Consider the following 20,864-nt stretch of genomic DNA (forward strand, 5'->3'; position numbering starts at 1 on the left):
TGGGAGAAGGAAAATAAAGAGTGCGAGAGTGAAAGAGACAGCAAGTAAAAGGGGTATATAAGATAAGTGGCTTTTGAGTGATGAATTACGACCGCTTCATCATACAAATATCATTCTTGCCCGCGCACGGTGAATTGGAGGTTATGAATTACGCTGTGTGAAAGGGGGAAGCAAAACAGAAGAATAAAACCGAGCAACCATTTGCCTTTATCAAGTGGGAAAACAACGTTCAAGCGACAAGCTGAGCGGTGTCAATTTTTCAAAAAAACCAACTCCAATCTCAACTTTCCTCCCGAGTTGTGCTGTATTTGGTGAGATGGCACTTATTGCTTCATCTTTCACCTGTCTGGAGTAGGTGGAACAAGGCAAGTGAAAAAAGAGCTTTTTTTTGGGAAGCGTTTCAACTCGCTCACAATCAGCGGGAGGGTAGATTTATAATCGGCTCTCGGTAGCAAAAGTTATAAAAAAAAACCATACACCACTGAACGTTATGGACCACTCTGAAGGATGCCTTGGTTGCGACACAGTACAAGCTCGTTTGCTTGACGTTGTAGTTTCGTTGTGTATTTTCCTTTTTTCATTCCTAGCTTTTGTGGGAGAAAATTCAGCATAGCGAACGGGCACCCAAACCACAACCGATACGAAGCGAAACACGGCTCGCAAATCCATCGATGAAACCCGATAAGCCACGCAACCGTCGGACGGTTGCCGCAGAAAAAGGTCTGATCGAATGCAATATCGCTGGAGGCGGGGAAAAAAACACGAAATACAGAAGACAATCTCACACTTTTGTACACGCATTTGCGATAGGGCGCGAAGATGAGTTTGTTTCGTATTTTTTTTTGCTTCTTCGATTTTTGCTAAGCTTGGTTCAAGCCTGGCAACAGTCGATTAGCGTTCGATGCGAAGCCTATTTAATAGTAACCCTGGTTTATCGATCCGGATCCGAAGTATGGATTGAAAGGCGATTCGGGGCAGTATTTCAATCGAACCCGAGATTGTGCAGACGGAGAAGATAATGCGAAAATTACAAACCACTACGGACATAAAATGTGATGAAGCTGGACTTACTGCTGTTACGAAATTTTTCTGTTTTGTTAATAATCTCTCAATTAATTAAATCATATCTTTTTTAATTATTTTTACTAGCCAAAATGCAAAAATTCTCGTATGGTGTAAAAATTCAAACCAAACTAATTTAATCTAGGCTATCTGCTACTGCTACGAGCTAACGCAAAAAAAAAAACCCGCACGAGAGATGAAGGGAGCAAAATATTCAAAATTGTGGAAAAAATGTCAACGTCGCCCTCACTAAATCCGTCACCAGTTTTCATTCATTTAATCAGTTAACTGTTTTATATAAAAAAAGAAAAAAAAATACTCAAACAATGTACGTATAAACCAAAAAACAAAAGCATCATCCCGCCTGGGGGGCTTACTTGGGCAGAAAATCGCACCCCTGCTGCATCAGCGAACCGATCGCGAACCACATACAGTTCATCAGCGTGAATTGGGTTTGCAGCTTTTCCGGGTGCGGATCGCACGGGTTCGGCGTTGGCCACTCGTATGGCGTGAAGCTGCAGCGAAGGACAACCCGGGGTGGGGTCAAAGGTTCATTACGAAAATTTTACACAATATACAATAGGGGGGAAGGTGAGTGGGAAAAAACGAAATTAATGCAAACATAACGCTACATCACACAACGTTGATGGGAAATTAAACACAGGAAAATCAAATGGAAAACTAAAAAAAAAAATCGTCCTGGCAACGCTACGCTTTGGAACGGAAGAAGCTAAATCAAAGTGCAAAATGAAACGTTTTTTTTATCTTCTGTTGCTGCTGTTGCTCTCGTATCGTTTGTTTTGCTAAATGACACGCAGCATGGGCAAATCTGTACGAAACACGCGCGATAGAGTGAAAACCGTATAAAAACTAAGCAAAAATTAAAAAAAAAAAAAACAAACAAAAACATGTCCGGCACGTCCTCGAACCGGCGGAAATGAAAATTTATTACCGGGGCGGTGAGTCGTGCGGGGGGAGCGATTTTGAATATTGATTGGAAAATTAACGATGATGCACGAGCATTGTATTTATTTTTCGCAACCCGGAGGTTTTTTTCCCACGACGCCGCCACCGTCATGCTGCATTTGATTGACTCACTGGTAGGCGATCGATCCCGGTAGGAAAAATTAGACACCGTGGTTCAACTCCATTTTTTTTCCTCTTTTTTTGGGGGGTCTTCGGCAGTGAGCGTTTTCGGTGATTTTTCACGATAATTAACTTCCCCAAATTCACCAGCACCACGGAAGGTACAAATTGAATTTGTGGTTGGTGGTTGTTTGTGTGCGGGTGTTGTTTGCTTTTGTGCTTTGTTGCTGACCCTCCCACCCGGGGACCCGAGTGTCCAGTGTTTTATTATTTGTTTTTATTTTTTTTTCCGGTTTTCGATATTATCTCCCGCTGTGTTAATCTCCGGTGTGAAAGGAACGGAAGTACATTTTTTTTCTTCAATTCCTCCATTTTGTTTTTATTCCCCCAGTGGGACCCGAGCTAGCGATGTAGGCGGGTTGTTTGGTTGTGAATCGCACAATGGTGGCTGTGTAATCGATGCTCGATTAGTGTTCCATCAGTAGCTAGCAGTCCGGGATAGCTTGTGAAGCCCTTTTGTTGCGAATAAACAGCTTGGCCAGTAATCAGTAGTGATCCGATTTGATTGAGAGCTTTCAGCAGGGTTATATGGCACCATTTTTTTTTGTAATTGATTTTGGTGCCATGACCAGGATTTTAACCCATGCCAGAATCGTTGGTGTGAAATTATAACGAATCATTGTTTTTGTGTGATTTTTTGTTACGAAAAATGTTGGTGCCGTGACCAGGATATTTTTTAAAAAAAGCTCAAGTAACCCTGTACTCGGTTAAAAATTGAGCTTTCGGTCACAAATCAGTGGAAAAGACCAGTAACGACCGTGACAATGTTGGTGAGCAAGCAAAAAGAAAAGAAAAAAGAAAAAAAGGAACCAAAGCTATGCAGAAGGATCCCCCCGGTGTCAGGAGCAGCTGGAACAGTGCACCCAAAGCGAAACCACCGCAAAACAAGGAAAGAACCCAACGATGGCACTCATAAATGGTGGATAATTTTCAATTAGATTGCACTCGTAAAAATAAATTACGCTTTACCGAGGCGCTTTACGCGGGTGGCGTTCTTCGGTCACTTCACGGAGCGTTCTTCATTCCAGCTGGACAAGATTTATCCCGCCACCGGTGGGATGTGGCCAGTAGCTCTGCCAGTGTTTTTGGTCTTGCTATTTCTATTTCTCTTTCCACCATTTTTTTTTTCGTTGCCCTTTTTAGTGGTGGTTGTCATTTCCTGGTTGAGCTGTCGCTGACGATGTCTAATGAGGTGCAATCTTGTACGCGCGCTGACCATGGTCTGGTGCGCTGTGCGGTGTTAAACAGAAATCCACTTCCTGTGCTGTTGGAATGTTTCCCACCCAGGGTACGATTGTTTGGATTTTTTTTGTTGGATTTTCTCTTTTGTTCGCTGTATGTGTCTTCGGTATTGGGAAGACGAGCAAAAAAAAAATGGAAGGCACAGGAGAAAAAAAGCAAACAAATGGCAAAGGGAAAGTAAAACGAATGCTCACCGCGCTAGAATGAAGAGAAGCACCGAAACACCGAGGTAAGCTGTTGCCATGTAGATCCAGACGTCGAGCGAGAGTGGTGATAGGAAGGAGAACAGATTGGGTGGCTGTTTGACCGGTTTCCGGTACAGGACCGAGATGCCGAGGTTCATGAATGGCATCGTGAAGTCGACCACCTGCTCACGGTCGAAGGTGATGGTGAGATCGGCAATTGCCAAGTCTGCCCGTTGCTCCAACAGTTCCTTGATCATTCCATCCCATTCGCTGGGAGTAGTAGGTAGAGGGAAGATACCAAGAATATTGAAGTTTAAGTTTTGAAGTTCTGAAAGATGGGCTATTGCCCCCAAGTCAAGTTATCCTACCCCGTCTCTTTGTTGTGACTTCCGTACCGTCCATCCGGCGCTAACCGTATCGTATAGTTAAAGCCCAATATCTTCGAGATCTCATGTATCAGATCGATTGCGTAACCCTCAAACTGCGAGTTCCCAGTAAGCTTTTCCGCCGAATCCTTCCGCATGCAGTACGGTGCGCTCAGTATCGTCGTCACGATCAGCGTCTTGTTCTGCAGTATCTCGACGATCTCCTTCTGCTGTTCGCCGTACGTGCGCGTAAAGTTCACGCCGGACGTCGAGTTCCAGGTGCCGCTTTTGCGCAATCCCTGCGGCCCAAGCTCCACAATGTCCAGCACGAAGTCACTCCGGAAACCTTGATGGTCGAACTTGATGACATCGGTTAGGCCACGCATTTCAACCTTTTTTTTTGTTTGTTGGTGTGCGTATATGTGAGAGGGAGAAAGAGAGATAAAAAGGGGGATGACCTGAGTTAGTAGCTCGTTCGTGCAGACTAGCACCCAAGCGCAAGCATTCGAGTACGTACGATTTTCATATAATTTATTAGGCTGTATCCGTGTGGCCACGTATCCTGGGTGTCGCATGACAGCGGATGAATGTCAATCTGCTGGCTGGTGTCCAGATCGTGCAGTGCTTTCGCAAACAGATGCACCGCATCATACATCAGTGCCGTTTCCGCCTACGCCCGATAACGAGTGCATGCGTTTGAGAGAAAGAACGAGAGAGAGATCGAGAGAGAAAGAGAAAGAGAGAGAAGGAGAGAAAGAAAACAGCAGAATCATCAAGAATGAAACGGTAAAGTGTTGGCAGAGTGAGTAATTACGTACGAGGCTGGGAAAATTCATGCCCAACCAGGCATTGCGTCCATTCGCAACGTGGACGTGAAAAGTCAACACACCCACACACGATGAAGTGGAGATTGTACTGTAAGGGAAGAGAAGGTGAGGAAGCCGGAAAGGGGGAGGAGTAGTGTGAAGGGATTTAAATTAACATTCATACGGGTGCATCGTCGTATCGGTGGAACCCATCAGACCGGAAAGCTGTACGGGCAATGGTCACGGTATATCGTTGGGTGATTCCCTTGTCTACACCCCAAAAACCGTCCACACTACCCACCCCCGCGGGGCGAAGCGAAAGGTTAAATGTAAACGAAGCAATTATTGGCATTTCATTAGCCCTCAATGTTGAGCGTCCCCAAACACATTTTGGGGCCGCTAATGTTGATGTGTGCGCAAAAAGCTGCTGACGAGAGCGCGCGATGAGAGGCGATGAAGCGTCAACACCGTTGCCGTGCGGTTGTGCGGTTTGAGGGACACCAGCAGAAGGGTAGGCTGATGGTTTTAATGGATTGCGATGCCTAGAGGTGTCTACAAGTCTGCACATGCAGTACCTAGCGAGTCGTGTCGAGCATAATGATGGATGAGCGTACCTCTGTTTATACCACTAGGGTAAAGGATTGTTATGTGGTCAAATATTCGGGCCCAATAATTTACTCAACCCACTGACAGGTTAGCCTTCAATCATAAGCTTTGCCGTACCGGGGTTTACAGTTGCATCTCAACTGTTTTGATTATCGTAAAGTCTACAATGTTGGACGCATTTTGCCACGAGAATGGAATTTTAAAATGACATTTGAATACCTTTCACTCAAAACATTACTATTACTCACCTGTGCGTGACAGCTGTCATAAGGCAAACAAGGTAAACAAATGCGCTATAGAGAGACAAAAACGTCCACAAAACACAAAAATAGTCCAATCTTGGGTTCTTTTTTCCATTCTTCCCTCTGTTGCTGTTGGTTTTCCCGGGTGGTGAGTTTGTTAAAAAGATTGCAAACCTATTCTAGACGTCAAGCTGATTCATTGATATTTACATTAAATTTCTCTCAACTTCCTTTGGGGTCACCGTGGGAACGCCACCCACTCGGGAGCTTGTGATTGACAGATTTCAATGTACCGTGGTTGACTGTCAGCGGGGGGAGGAGGAGGATGAAATAAAAAATAAAAGATAGTCGTGTCCAGGTCGCTCGCTTATTGGGTGTGCAAGTAAGCTTTCGTGCAGTTATTTTTGCAAAATTTTAACAAATTGTCCAATAATGTCTCTTCCACAGTAATATCCATTAGACAATACATCTTCTTTCCGAATTTTTGTCTAATAATAAATTCTAGTTCAAAAATAAATCTCGTTTTATGAACCTCCGTGTCTGCTTGTGGTTTCCTCGATGAAAAAAAAATACATTTCTCAGTACGAGAGTTCTTCAACGAAGGTTGGTGGTCGAAGTGCAACGAAGGGCAAGTGGTCTATATAGCAGGTGAGATAGAAGAGACTGAAAACAATTCTTAAGGAATCTCTTCTCCTTCTTCTTCTTCTTCTTCTTCTTGGCTTTAACGACCTTACAGGTCACGGCGGCCATTTCTGGCTTACTAGACTTATTTTACCACGTAGCCGGATAGTCAGTCCTTGCTATGGTGAGATGGTCCGGATGGGATTTGAACCCGGTCCTGCCGTGTGGACCGGCGCCGTTTATCACATGCACCACCGGGCCGCCCCTCAGGAATCTCTAAAAGAGTCATACTGCTCGCTTGAAACGAATTCGCTGAGTTCAAATAAAAATAACAATATGAAGCGGTTCATAATATAAGACGTCCGTCTGGTCCCACCAGCTTTAGTGCACGACATTCTGCGCGTGAACATTTCACTATGGAATCGATTCTTGTTTTTGGGTTTAGCATTAGAGGAAAGGCTCAAATCAACCAATAAATTTAACACCGATCCCTAATCCTTAATAGGTGGCGTTAACTTTCATAAAACACTGAGTACTTTCTTGAAAACCCAATGCAACCAAAAAAGAACCGTTCGTACTTTCAATTTCTTTTTATGCTTTCCTTTGCCCAACTGACTGAGCTTTTGGAAAGCCTGCTTTCCTTTAGCGAGTCGCAATGAGTTCCCGGTGGTGAATTCCATCGGTAACCGGTGAGAGGGAACGGTAACCGTACAGCGCCGTAAAGGGATGTCACCGTCGGTCAAGCGTTAGGACAGCCGGAAAGAATATTAACCGGAAATGACGACGACGACAAGCGTCGAGTGACGTCTACTGCCTAGGCTTGCCTACTGACATCCTTGGGAAGGACTCGGTGGATGAAGTTGGTTGTGGAAGGTTTATTTTTCTTTTTGGCCACCTTTTTTTTCATTCTCCTCTGTGTGTTACAGTCGTGTCTTTGTGCACGGTGTATGAATTTTTATTGCTTCCCTGCTGCCGTTCATCCTGCAATCATCGTCTTGCATACTCCTTGTGTTCTTAAATATATATGTATATAAAAGAAAAACACCCCAAAAACGATGCCCAAAAGTTTGGAGCAGTGGCAAATTGAAATAATGTCACCTTCGTTGACGGTTTTGTAGTTGAACGTAACCGTTGAGTTTTGTGTGCGGGATGTGTGACCGGTAGGTCCGGTCTGGTTGGGTAGATTTTTCCCCGACCCTTTGTAGGAATAATTCAACCATGACCCGGGAGCGTCGTCGTCGTCCGGTGTCTGACTTGGACGTCCGGGCCTTGGGGATCCGTTTTTTGGGGGGCGTAACTCACCTTGATCACGGTCACGTTTTCCTAGTTTTTTCGGACGATGATGATGATGATGCCAAATCAGACGCCACACCCACACAGGTTGGAGGAGTCCCCGGTAGAGAGTTCACGAAGCACATAACCCCATTGTTGATGAATATCCCGAGTAACGATTTACGATGGGGATTTTTGTGTTTTTTTTTTTTATTGCCGTTGAGCAAATGGGGAATGGGGACAACACCGATGGAAGCAGAAAATGTTGGAAGGTCAGTGATTTATGAAGTGAATCCGAACCGATTCTGGTCGGACGAGTCACACAAGGAACCGCTTACCGCTGTTTTGAAGTCAACCTTTTTGCCGAGCCGTGCCTCACCGATCGTCCAGTTGTGGATGGCTTGCGCTACCTCCGGATTTTCCGGATCGACCAGCCGGAATGCGGTAATGTTGGTACCGCCGTACTTGAACTCGTCCAGATTGATGGTATGCAGATCCTGGCACAGGGAAAAAATACCCCGAAATAGGTGAAATGGTGGTTTAGGGGACTCGCCTTAATCTCCTTCCAAACCTCAACACAGAGAGAGAGAGAGAGAAAATGGAAGGAAACCTACCAGAGACGTGATGAGGTAGCTGTGATAGTCGCTCATCATGCCGATCTGCTGCGCCTGCTTCAGTACCTCGTAGATCCGTTCGGTCGAACAGTCCAGCACGATGTGCGATTCAGCCGAGTTTTTGATCTGCTTCAGCAGCGGTCTGTTGTTGGAAAATCCAGAAGAAAATGGTGAACCGATTAGGTGGACATTTTGGGCGATTCATTTGATTTGCAAAAGGTACATTTTCGTCCTCAATGCGAGATGCTTTCCGTGCGGGACAGATACGCTTTTCGATCGTACACGAGTTAATGACCGGTCAACCGGTGATGACGGCAAGTGGTGGTCGTTGAGTACTGCCCACTTCATCCATACTGTCCGCCGGCCATTTTGTGCACCCGGGAAAGGTGCACTTCTCGTTAATGTAGGCCACCATTTTTGTGGTCAGCTTTAGTGACCGAAGTATGTGTGTGTGTGTGGGTGTGTAAAACATCATGTCGGGCAAATAAAGACGCCGTACGTGTTTCCGGGTATACGCCCGGAACCAGAAGTTCGAGTCGGAATCGTGCTGTGCTTGAGGTGGAAGTGTACTGTTTCGAGAGTTGTTTCGTTGCATGTGGTTGACCATGACGAGTACTTGCAAAAGCTCTTAATTAAAACTACTAAAACATTCTATTGACAGCGTATCTTGAATGGTGCGCTATTCTGTCCAGTAATGGAGGTTGTTACTTTTGAGGTTATGTTTTGAAGTAAATATTGTAACTCTTAATAACAAAAAAAGATATTTCTTTATTTTTTTTAAATACAATTTTCGCATTGCTCTTGTGTTATATTAAAGCTTTTTTTTGTTATTTAACTAGAGCAAAATTCTGTTTCTAACTCGTCACAATTTCGATCAGAAAAATGGATTATCCATGAGGATATAATTCGATTCTATTACGTACAAATGAAGCGAATTTTTTTGTCCCTTCAAATTGATAGCAACCGTCCAACAGTCGTTGTGGAAAATTACAATGCATTTTCCAAAAGTCTCCATCCCGTGTCCCGCTGTGGCAAAAACGGTACTTGCAGCTTGTAACAATGTCATAATGGGTAAGCACCATCATCATCGTTGCTAGTCATCGTTCTCGATGGCGAGTTGTTCAGTCCTCAGAAATTTACAGAACAAGGAAGGCAGATGAGCCGCTTACATTACAATGGATGAAAATCGATCCCCAAACGATACGGTCACACCGGCATCCAGTGAGAATGGACGTACGAATTGGACGCAAATTAGACGTAGCCTCCATGTAGCATCGATCGATTCTGTGTGTGTCTATTACCACGAAGTTGATTTTGTGGAAGCGAATGGAAAGCTCATCATGAAATTTCGATTTCTGTGTGGGATAAAATTATTATCGAAAACAAGAAAAAAAGGATGGTTCTTTAATTATCTTTCTATCTAACTAGCATTGGGAAAAGCGTTTTGTCACAATAAAATTTCCAATGTAGGACGAAATTGCTGGAAGAGAAAAAAGCTTTTTCCACTACTTTGTGACAGTGTTACTGCTGTGGTTTAGCTAGTGAAAAATTTTTTTTTGTAAAAAAATAATTTGATATTCGAATTTGAGAAGGTTTCATTCGATTATGTATCGTTAGTTTCGTATCCTAGGCTGGTGTTAAATTGTGCTCATGAAGTAAGCCCATCATTTAACTGAGTTTATTTCGCTCTACTCGTTGCTGGATTGTTGTGTAATGTAGCAGAAAAGGATAAGGATAAAATAAATGAAATCCTTCACCAAAAATGATGCAAAATTGTTGAGATACAAAAAAATAAAATAAAAACAAAAACTGACAACACAAAGCCAATCGGATGAATTATACTGACACGCTTTTAGTTACGGTTTGGTACAGAGTACATTTTTTTTCGTTGCTGTTTCCACACCCACACACACACACACACACATATCTAAATATGATATACCGGATGGTAAACTGTCATTTGGACGGCGTGGGGAAAAACGGTGGAGCAAAAAAACCCATTGACCCACAGAAGTACTGGGCGCCTCCATCTGGGAAGTACTGGGCGCCTCCATCTCCCGTGGGAGATACGAGAAAAAAAACATAAGCAATAAAATGAACCATTTCGTGGTGACGTGTGATGGTACCACATGGAGCAAAAAAAAAAGAAATAAAACTTTCGCGACAAGAGAGCTGCAATGCGTAAAACATACATATGTTGTGTTTTCCCCTTTCTTTCTCTCTTTCTCCCCCCAGCTAGGGAAAACATTGTGTGGAACAATTTTCAGCGCATCGGTTGTACTATTATACAACATTTCGGTACGATACTGATGCTGAAATGGGGGAAACGGAGAAGGGGTAAGAGAGAGAAAGAGTTGAAATGAAAATAGCAAGCTCTCGTCTAACCTCCATTAAAGGTAGGGATCACCGTTTTTTTTTCCCCGTGTGTTCGTATCATTTCGGGTCGGGGTGTAATAAAAAAAACTCGCACACACACACACACACACACACGAAAAAATGACAACAGGAGCGAAAAACAAAAAACCACCGACGAAGGTCGCGAAAAATTTCACGCGGAAAAACCGGCATGCCGATCGGCCTACTGGACATTCATTATCCGGGGTTTTTTTTTTGTTTCTTTTTCTCCATTTTTTTTTTTTGGTAAATATTATCCTTTTTGGTGTGGAGTGGGTGTGGAGATTTTCATGTTTTGTCCTTGCTGGTTCACGTTCCACTACCACGTGGCGCCCCACGTGTACGTGTAAATGTTGCATGCGCTTTCTTTTCTGTTCGTTTGTTTTCGGTTTGGGTTGCTTTTTTGTTTGACCTCCCGGCGGCAAGAGCCAAGCGGGAAAACAGCAAGCAGGAAGGATCATGTGGTTTGTTTGATGTAGTAAATATTCCCGATCCACCCCTTTTACATCCCCCAGTACGGTGAATGTAAACTAACCATTATAACTAATTGAGGAGAGAGAGAGAGATTGTGTGTGTGTGAAAAAGCATGTTTTGTCTCATATGAATATGAGTGTGTGTGTGTGAATTTGAGTTAAAAACAGAATTTTGACCCCCATTTCCAAAGGGGTTTTAACACCCCTTCCTCACCCCTTTAGGAGGATTCAAGTACACAAGGGGAAGCAATGTTAATGGGAAGGGGAGGAAGGGTGGGACAGGGGAGCGTACATTACCACCCGGCATGTTATAAGGGAGGAAGGGGTGGTGGAAGGGGGTGTAAGAATTATGACCTTTTTCACGGCCCGATACGCGCGCGCGCCCGATCCCCACGTGTATCGGTTTGGGAATTTACCGTGTTGCGATCATCCCTCATCCCTCACCCTTAGCCGAGTACGAGTTATTTTCATACCTACCCATCCAGTAAGGATATGGAAAAGTTTGCATTTACATGTGTGTGTGTGTGTTTGTGTTTTTGTGCGGTTTTTTGCACAGATGTAACACAAAACTCCGTCGCAAACTTTTCCGGCATGTGTTCATCATGCGTTTGACTCCATCATTTTGCTCGTGTTCGAGGGGGGGGGGGGGGGGTGTGCACGCGGCGTCACCCCCCCCGTACGGTGTCGGGTCGGTGTCGGTTTCAACCGGGATACGCACCGGGACCGAACACAGGGCAATTGAAACAAATTTCAATTTGAAAATTCATATAAATTTTCGCTTCAAACCCCTTTTTGCTGCCAGGTGCTTTGCATGTCCCAAAGCTGCGACCCCGAGTACACGAAACACCAGGTTTGCCAGCTAATGAAGTACGATGCGCACATTCATCCCCATGCCCAAAAAGGTTGGGTGTCGCAGGTCGAATGGGTTTGCGCTCTCATCAGTAATTCATCCGGTACGGTATGATGCGGTAATGTTGCGTCGGACGGTGGAAGTTGATGTGTGAAATGGTACAATAATACGTACATGCAGTGCGGATGCTCAAGCATACGCAATGCTAGGCAACAGTGCTCATTAGTTCTATTTATAGCATCGGAATCATTTTTTTCTTCCGAAGTAGCTCATGAGCAAACCAATTTGGTCTAATTAATAAAAAAACATCTCTTAGGATTGGTACACCAATGGCGATCTAATGAGATTTGAATTTTTCGAATCGTTTATACTTGAAGGTTATAGAGTCGAAGTCCTCATTTGCTCGTAGTGCCTCTTAGTGACTTGTTGAAAGAATACTGTAAAATTAATCTTAACTCATTAGGCTCTATAAATCTGTTTGCTTTTTTATTTGCTTGAAATAATGCTTTAAAACTGAGCTGTTTTGCATTAAAGCAACTAGTAGAAACTTGTCAATATATCTTAAGGAACGCCTTTAGGCATTTCGACTTCTTCGAAATCTTCTGCTGAATTCTCTCAGGGTACAAAGCACAATTATTAAGCCAGCAGCAAGATGTGAGAGCTTACGCCAGATTTGGCTCCCTAGGAGGTATTCCGCTTCTAACAACTCAAACAGCTTCGCTTCGGGGAACACGCTATGAAGTATAATGATGCCGTAAAGCGAAAATAGCTGAAGAATTTGCAGTGCTCCAGCTAAGCCAGAGGCTTACAATATGTGTATGAATAATCTGATTATACGTTGGAATGGACTATAAAGGAGATAAAGATTTGTATTACAATACGTAAAGCTGTTTGTGTCTTTACATTAAAGCTCTTTCAGTTAAATGAGTCATACAGGAAAATAATGTGATGCGTTTTGCATACCTTTAGGCGATTATTTCTATTTCTTCTATTTTTGCGCGTTGAATGTCAGTTATGATGAGAAGAATCCACTCTTGCAGTTAGTTTTTAATGCTTTATGCCGTATTATAATGATATTGTATTTAAAGGTAAAAATTTAAATAATTCTTCTCTACTCCTACTACCTCGCTCAGCACTGTTCTTCTTCGGTAGAACTCTTCCGTCAGCCTGTAACTGACGACTATGTCACCATTTCCGTGTGAGGTCATTCCGTGTGCGTGAACATACACACACACACACCCGCACACCGTGGTATATCCTCAGTGCCCACATTTACTATCTGTTTGCCGTACCACGTCCCAAAAACCCAAAAACGTCCACAAAAACCCAAAACTTTGCACCGCGTAACGAAAAGGGGTTACGGAACAATTTTAATGAGATACCGCAGGCAGGCAGTGAAGGATGAAAATACACGGAAATGGGAAAAACGATACCCCACTGTCATCGTGTGCGATCGTGTGCAAATCGGAAGCGACGGTAGATTCTGGGAAGGACGAGGTTTGGGGGGGTGGTACTATTTGGAGGATGATAAATGTGCGATACTACCGCTCGATGACACTGTACTGTCGGTTGATATTAAATTGCTGTGTGATGCCGGGTTGCTGATGATTTGGCTCGTGCAGGGGCAAATGAGGTCTGAAGTTACAGAACCATCATTTCCCCGTTCTGTCCACCGTATCCCTTTCCAATTGTAGCTTCTTCCCTTACTTCCCCTTCCCAGGTTAGTTGACAAATGGCTGACTTGTGTTCGAAGTCAATTGCATGTGACGGTTGAACGAGTTGGTGCTGCACCTGTGTCAGGTCAGGTGCATATCGCTAGTTTGCAAAGCATCAGAGGAATGGAACAGCCATCGGTTGGGCTGCCGACGGGCAAAAACCCTTCCACGCACAAAAGAAATTAATTTCCAACTCGCGGTCGGCACACAAAATGCATCCCGGTCTCGCCTATCGGCAAACATTGAGAGCAGTATCGGGAGTGTTCATTGCTGTTTTGGCATATCAACAGGAGAGTTGCTGAACTCACAAGGTATGGGGTTCGCCACCTCCTATCAACAGCTGGGCATTAGAGGGCGTGAAGCTTCCGCCAATAAATGTGCTTAATTGCATGTGCCGTACGTCTGCTGGCGCGAGGTGTCGATCACTCCAGCAGAAATAGTTAAAATTGCGCTCGCCAGGTAGTGAAGTGGAGTCGCGTGGAATTTCCTGGAAAAGGAATGAATGCAATACAAGTCAACACACAGTGCCCCTACCACCTACTGACATACTTGACGGATAGCATCTAGCCCAAAGAAATGCTGCATTCTTCCCATTTCTGGGGTTCGATTTAGGAAACCCTCTCCGAGCCTGAGGAACCTGATCGTAACGAGAGCGTGTTTTGGGGATCGTTGGGGAGGTAAAACTTGGTGAAAGATTTCTTGCTTGTTGCTCGTTCCAACATGCCGGAAATACATCCTCCCTGCACAGTCTTACCATCGAACAAAGTTTGAGGAAAGTTTTTACAACCCTTTGCCATCCAGAACTCACGCAGTAGAACTATTCCTGATTACTCCTCCAACTCGCCCTTTACGGGTGGAGTCAGAACAGTGGAGAGGAGGGTTTTAAATAATTTATAAATTAAATTTACTCGAGTGGCATTAAATTAATGTGTAGTTTGTCAGGCAACGGTGATGCGTGTTGCAGTAAAGTTCCGCACCAGAAGAAGGGTAAAAGTTTTGCCGATGGTTCTACCGAAAACTTGTGTGTGTGTGTAAGTTTTTGGGTGGAATTTTAAGGTTGAGTTAGTACGCTGGACACATACCGGTAATCGCCGGAATCGCTTAGCTGCCGCACGGTGATGGGATAGTCGGAGAGTCCGTGCGCCTTCAGCAGTTCCTGCATGCGCACCAAACCTTCGTTCGTTTCGTAGATGATGGTGAACGACTTCCAGCCCCAGGCCGCCACCAGATCAACGTATGCCTGGAAAGATGTGAAGAAGGAAGATAAATCAGAGTCGTTAGTAAGACACGAGATCACATAAAGTAGCCAACTCTGCTGGCCAGCTGGCTAGTAATGCTTTATGATGTAATGAGTGTATGATACCGCAACGAAACCGACGAGGTTTATCCTCGATGGCAAAATGGACAGGGGAACACGCTAATGGTACCTATCGTAACTCGACGCAATTCAAGTACCATCGTTGGGGCACTTGTTTTATGTTTTGCCCGGTTTGCCATCTTCCATCCAATCTATCGCTATTTATGACGCAATTGTTACTAACCAGCTCTAGTACGCTTGTGACTGGCAAGAGCAGAAGATATCTTTACATTGTTGTGTATGATGAGCTTCTTCGTCCGAGTACATACTTCCAGGTTGTTGAAAAACGCAACACAACCTCCCGTCCGTTTTCTGTAAGGTACCATTTTTGCCTTCGCCGCTGTAATGAGTGTCACTTTAGAGCCATCTGACAGGGGAGTTCAAGTTACCGTTCTCCCCCCTCCTCCCTCCATCAGGTCTTAGTATCCACATCCAGCTACTACACATCGATGCAGAAATGCTCAGCGGGATTGGTGTCGCGACCGCAACGCGGCGTGTTTGTGAATGAACCCCACTTGACGGAAGGTAATTGTTGCTGTAGCGAGTGGTCCTTCACGTTGCCGCTATTGTATCGCGTTGAAGGATGCTGTGTCCGCTAGTACGGCTGTGTGTTCCATTAGTGCCTCGTTTGGGTTACGTTACAATCAGGTACTTCGATATAATGGACAAGGTGCGTTACAAGAGAGCGAGAACAGTGAACGCAACATGTTCAACTGTTAAGAACTTCATTTTAAATTTACAAACCTAGCAATCGCTGAATAATTTTAATGTATTAAAGCTAGCTTTGAAGATATATTCACTACATGTCTACTTATTTTAACAGAAGGTGATTGGAATACCTCTTCTACAGTCTCAAAACCTTTCTCTTGAGGAAGAGAAATAAAAACAAATAAATAAGAGGGAATAAGGTGAATAGACCAAGGGTGTCATGCCTTTTTTGGTCAAATAATGCTTCACGGAAGGCATTGTGTTGGCAGATGCATTTTCGTGATAAAAACCCGCCTTTTTCTTCCGGATATTTTCTCTCAAATACTTCAAAACTTCTACTTAGAAGTGTTGGTTAACCGTTCAGCCTGGAGGAACGAATACCGCGCGTTGCTCTCTACACTCAGTCAGCTCAGCTTTATCGCCGACAAAAATTGACTACATACAGGTTACTTGATGTACTTTCTGGCCAAACCCCGATGACCTTCTAAACCCGACTAGATTACTCGATCCATAACAACTCTCCCCTGTTACTTAAGGGTCCTCCCTAGTATACTTAAAATTAATAAGAATTCGTAGTTATTGAACCAAGTTGGACAAAAACTTTTAAAAGACGTTTGTCTCATCTCAAAGAAACTTTTGAGTCCGAAACCAAAACCCTGGAGTGAATTTTGGGGAAATTCTAAGACTTAGACGACCGAATGTTCAAATTCCAAATAATTTTTAAAAGTAAATTGATTGAGCAATGTTAATGAGTTATAAGAAATGTAGGTCCTCTTCAAGTCTACGTGACAGCCTGGTATATTATAATATTATAAAAAACTACCACATCTCAACTAGAGAATGGAAGCTAACATCGAAGAATGTAACGATGGTCAACGCAGCATAAATTTCGCTGTAATATCTTCGATGGCATTGCGCTAGTATTTGATCCACATTCAAATGAAACGGTATAAGTGCGCACGTGCAAGATCGGAAGACAGCAAAGATGCATGCAGAGTTGCCGGTGAACGCATCTGAAGGATAAATATTATCTGACTACGAAACAGCATTTCCCTAATAAAGAATCACCGTCCTCTGGTCTGGTTATACGAACAGGGAGACAAAGAGCAAACACGATTCTGTTCTCAGGATAGGAACCAGCTGGGCATTCCTGTACCGGTAGCCTGGATGGTTCCACCACCGTACCACTGAAATGCCTGTGTACACAAATTAAATATACATTTTATGCGACCGGGCTCGTTCGACTGCACGCGTCCCCATTTTTCCCCGAACCAGGTTGTGTGCTTCTTCGTGTTTTGCGTGCGAACTTTGCATCTTCGCCGGCTAAGCATTTCGTAACCGATGGAAACCAATTTTCTATCGCTTCCCGATCGGGGCGAATAAATGCAAAACAATGGCCTTTATACCCCGGTACGGTACGACGCTTCGGCATAAATTTGCATTCCCGTTGCAATTCTTCGTTGCACCGGTACCAATTTCCAGCATCCTCCTTACCATGGCCATGGCCACACAACCATTTTGTGCCGTTTTACAAGCGGAAGCTAATTCCGGGGAGGGGTGCAGGGTGGTGGTGGTATGCAGATGCATGGTTCGATGCGTGTCATTCCGCATTACCAGTTCGGGAAAAGCCGTAAAATCCTGTAACGACCATAGAGAACGTACGGTACCATTTTCGGCAGCAGTTTTTCTCGATTTTATCAAATGGAGTTTATAAGCATCGTGCCTAAGCCCGCGCCTTGGACTCGCTAAGCCGCCAGTGCAGCAGTGCGGAATGCATACAGTGGTTCCGGTATCCATTCCCGGCCGTAGTTATTCCCGGCAGCAGAATGAATCCTTTGCCGAATACCGGCCTCGGGTTTTTTTTTCGAAGGGGGATTGTTGGAGTGGTTCGTAATTGGATTTATTGTTTTCGGCTGGATTTTGTGTTGGGGTTTCTATGCTTTTCGGTGCTTTTTAGGACCGGCCAATCCGATTTACTTCCCTGGTGGAGTGGCTTTGACTGGAGCGGATCGAAATCAATCGATGCTGGAAGAAAATGTACGCCTTCTTGGGAAATCCTCACCGTTTGGGTTTTACCGGGAGTTTTTGGGGCACGATTTTACCATCCCGGCGGAAAGGGATGGTGGTTCCGGGGGCGGATGGAATGTGGACGCATACTTCGGGCGAAATAAATTCACCAACGACAGCAAATCGACCCGTCGACCGAACCGATGGATAGGACGGTGCTTTGAAATGCTTTTCCGTCTTCCATGTAAGACGGGTATTTGGGGGGGTCAATCGAGTCTATCAATCAAACGAGAAACCGAGTAAAGGATGGTTTCTTACTGCCGTAGAAGGGCGACCAGAGATCGATCACCGGACATGACGGATTGGAATGCTGGTATGCTGTGTGGGTTGTGTGCTTTCATTGCGTTGGTGAAATTGTGTCGGTTATCACACGAAACCGGGGAGGCCCAGTTTGTCGAGCTGTCCATGGTTTAATCTATTGGCATGTGAATGAGTTCATGTATGCCATTGCTGTTCGCTCTTGTAGGTGCTTCATTGTAAAGGTTTCCAGGAAAATTAAACTTACCTTTGACAGTGTGCTCGGATGAGGGTAAAGATTAACTAAGCAGCTTTCCCGTCGTAACCGATAATCCCAGCGTGTCTCCAGGTGGGGAATCTGTTGGAAGATGTAACAAGAGTAGAGTTGTTTAGAGAAACTTTGAGAAATAAATGTCTAGGAGAAATTCTTGCACGATCTTGGATCTTGGACAGAAAAAGACTTCTCAACTACTGTCTGTAGAGCGTATTATAAGTCAGCTTAATATCTAGGTTATCTCCAAATTCACAGATCTTAGTTGAGTGATTCACAACTTCACCTGTTTCCGAGTAATTATAAGCAATCGAAATGTCTGGACATTGGTTACTAAACATACAAAGTTGGCGGCTTTGTTGATTACTGAGGTAAACGGAACTACAACCAATCTCAGAATTATTCACACGATTTAGGCAGGGTATTACATTCAATTACAGCTACAGGAGCAGTTGCATCATTGAAGAAGATTTGGAAAACCATTCTCACAGTAATGCTCTCAAATACTGAGAAGCATATTTCCACAAAGTTGATCCAATCGAATGTAGCCTTGAGGTCCGTACAAACTGCATCGACTCAAATAGAAGTCCCAATAGCAATTCATTCTTCATTGGTTTCACACACTAATTCCAGCAAGTTGATCGTAATTCTAAGGGACTTACTAAGAATCTAGAACTGGCGATTGCTGATGACATCACGGAAGGGAGTTCTCTGTAAACCTCAAGAATTCCTCAAACTTCTCAAAAAAAACCTCACCTTTCTAACAAGAGTACCAAGAAGTGAATATCCAAGAGAATATCCATCATTTCCATTGCGAATTCCAAGCATCTGATCAGAACTCAGAATTCATAAGACTCTACCCAAACATTGAGGTTACTTTGCAAAAGCTCACAATATTTTGCCTAAAGTTATGCAATGTTTGAGTTGGAAGTCCTTAAAAAGCTAACAGATAATTAAAGGATAGTAATTGAAAAGCTCGCTTGACCATTTCATGCCCATAAGCGCCCCAAAATACAGACCCACTTCCTTCCAGACGACAGCTTATGGTAATGTGAGAGCGTCAGCCGGGCACCAAGTAATGAACATTGATACCGTGCTAATCCGGCCAGATAATTCGTATTATACGCATACTTTTTTCTTTGCATATATATCAGCAGCAAAATCTGTTCATTATGCGTTGGATAATTATTTATCGTTAATTAATACCGGCCAAAATCAATTAAGCATGTCAAGCGTAAATACACGCTGGTTGGGTGCCATTTTTTTGTGTGTGTGTCTTCCTCTTGTTTTCATGGACAAAATCAATTTAATGTTTGAAACAAGCGGAGGACAGTTGCTTTCATCCGTAAAAGAAATGCGTTCTGTTCTGGTGAAAGTGTGTGGTAAGGTAAAAGCAAAAGCATCAACACTGGTAGGTAAGATCTCTTTACGCTGTTGCTTCCATCTCTCATCTCGCGAGGAGGCGGTGGAAGGTTTTTCAAATGGGACACAAACCCATGCATGATAAGTGCCGGTGGCCTCTGAACCGCACACGCGTCGGTTCCACTTAATTCATTCGCCCCGTACGCGGAGTACAGGCGAATCCAGGCCCGATCGGAATGGTTTCCATCGTTGGCCGTGAAGCTCATGTAGCGCATCAGAGCATTACGGTTGCATCTAGGCGGCCACTACCGCGGCTACTGTTTACACATTCTCGCTGCAAAACGTGTCCGGAAGTAGAAACGAGCAGAAACTCCATCCATCCTTCCGGCGGGACGGCAAACACGAGGAACGGCACTCGGTTTTATGCTCGGTCCCCCCGCGTTTGCGGTAAGGTGGCGTAGGAAGATCGTTAATGAACGTGGCCATACATTGCGATACTTAGACGGTAAGCGACGCTTTTCCGGTGCGCATATCGAGCGGAAAATTGCTCCGGTCCTGTGGGTGGTTGGGTGGTTGAACTATTTGCCGCTGCAAGCGGGCGGCGGTGGTGGTGATGGTGGGGAATGTATGTTGATTAAAATAACTTCCCAGAACGACATTCTTCCACACCCTGGGACGTTTTTGCACCATTCTACCAGGTGGGTTTCGTGAAGGGCTGAAGGGGGGGGGGGGGGGGGGGGGGGAGAGGCAGGTTGGAGATGATTTTTTTTTATTTTTATTTTTGCGTTTTCGTATTTTTCACCACCCAGCGGGGGTTGTTTCCCATCAAGAAGGGGGAGGGGGGTTGGCTGGTGGAAAATGGCACCCACTCTTAGTCAAGTTTCACATGTTTGCGGTTGTTTTTTTATTCGTATGCTTTAACGTGCGTATGTGTGTGTGTGTGTGTGTGTGTGCTCGTGCGTTATCGATGATGGTGTGTGTGTGTTGGGTTGGGCGCAGGTGGGGTAAATTCATATGGCACTCTTTCGCCTGCGGCAGCCATTTGTTTGTCAAGGGTTGGTTAAAATAAATTCTACTCGTTAACGTCTCGACCATGGCAACGGCAAAGTCCCATCTTTTGGGTTGGGGAAGGTTCACTTCTGGAATCGCTTTTCGTTGCAAGCGTGATTTTTTATTTATTTTTTTTCCTTTACAAACCGAAACTCCAGGGAAGAGCAACTCGAAACGCCTTTTTGCAAAACTGCAAATTACACAAATTGTCAACACGTT

General features: G+C 44.3%; 1 protein-coding gene and 1 long non-coding RNA gene across 10 annotated transcripts in view; one reads left to right on the forward strand and one right to left on the reverse strand.

Moving 5' to 3' along the window:
• The window catches only part of LOC125765402 (uncharacterized), a 99,180-nt gene that overhangs the window by 41,490 nt on the left and 36,826 nt on the right, over nucleotides 1–20,864 (forward strand). The window lies entirely within an intron of this gene.
• The window catches only part of LOC125765287 (glutamate receptor ionotropic, kainate 2), a 97,796-nt gene that overhangs the window by 19,059 nt on the left and 57,873 nt on the right, over nucleotides 1–20,864 (reverse strand). For 8 of the 9 annotated variants that reach the window (XM_049430318.1, XM_049430308.1, XM_049430271.1 and 5 more), the window contains 9 exons: nucleotides 18,231–18,320; nucleotides 14,676–14,833; nucleotides 8,162–8,303; nucleotides 7,886–8,044; nucleotides 7,578–7,598; nucleotides 4,518–4,670; nucleotides 4,004–4,392; nucleotides 3,645–3,905; nucleotides 1,440–1,577 (listed from right to left, as the gene is read on the reverse strand). In XM_049430318.1, the coding sequence (XP_049286275.1) occupies nucleotides 1,440–1,577; nucleotides 3,645–3,905; nucleotides 4,004–4,392; nucleotides 4,518–4,670; nucleotides 7,578–7,598; nucleotides 7,886–8,044; nucleotides 8,162–8,303; nucleotides 14,676–14,833; nucleotides 18,231–18,320 (1,511 nt within the window). The remainder of the gene's footprint in view (nucleotides 1–1,439; nucleotides 1,578–3,644; nucleotides 3,906–4,003; nucleotides 4,393–4,517; nucleotides 4,671–7,577; nucleotides 7,599–7,885; nucleotides 8,045–8,161; nucleotides 8,304–14,675; nucleotides 14,834–18,230; nucleotides 18,321–20,864) is intronic. The other variant, XM_049430254.1, reaches the window with a different exon arrangement.

This window comes from Anopheles funestus, chromosome X (genome assembly GCF_943734845.2).
Source record: "Anopheles funestus chromosome X, idAnoFuneDA-416_04, whole genome shotgun sequence".
Lineage (NCBI taxonomy): Eukaryota > Metazoa > Arthropoda > Insecta > Diptera > Culicidae > Anopheles > Anopheles funestus.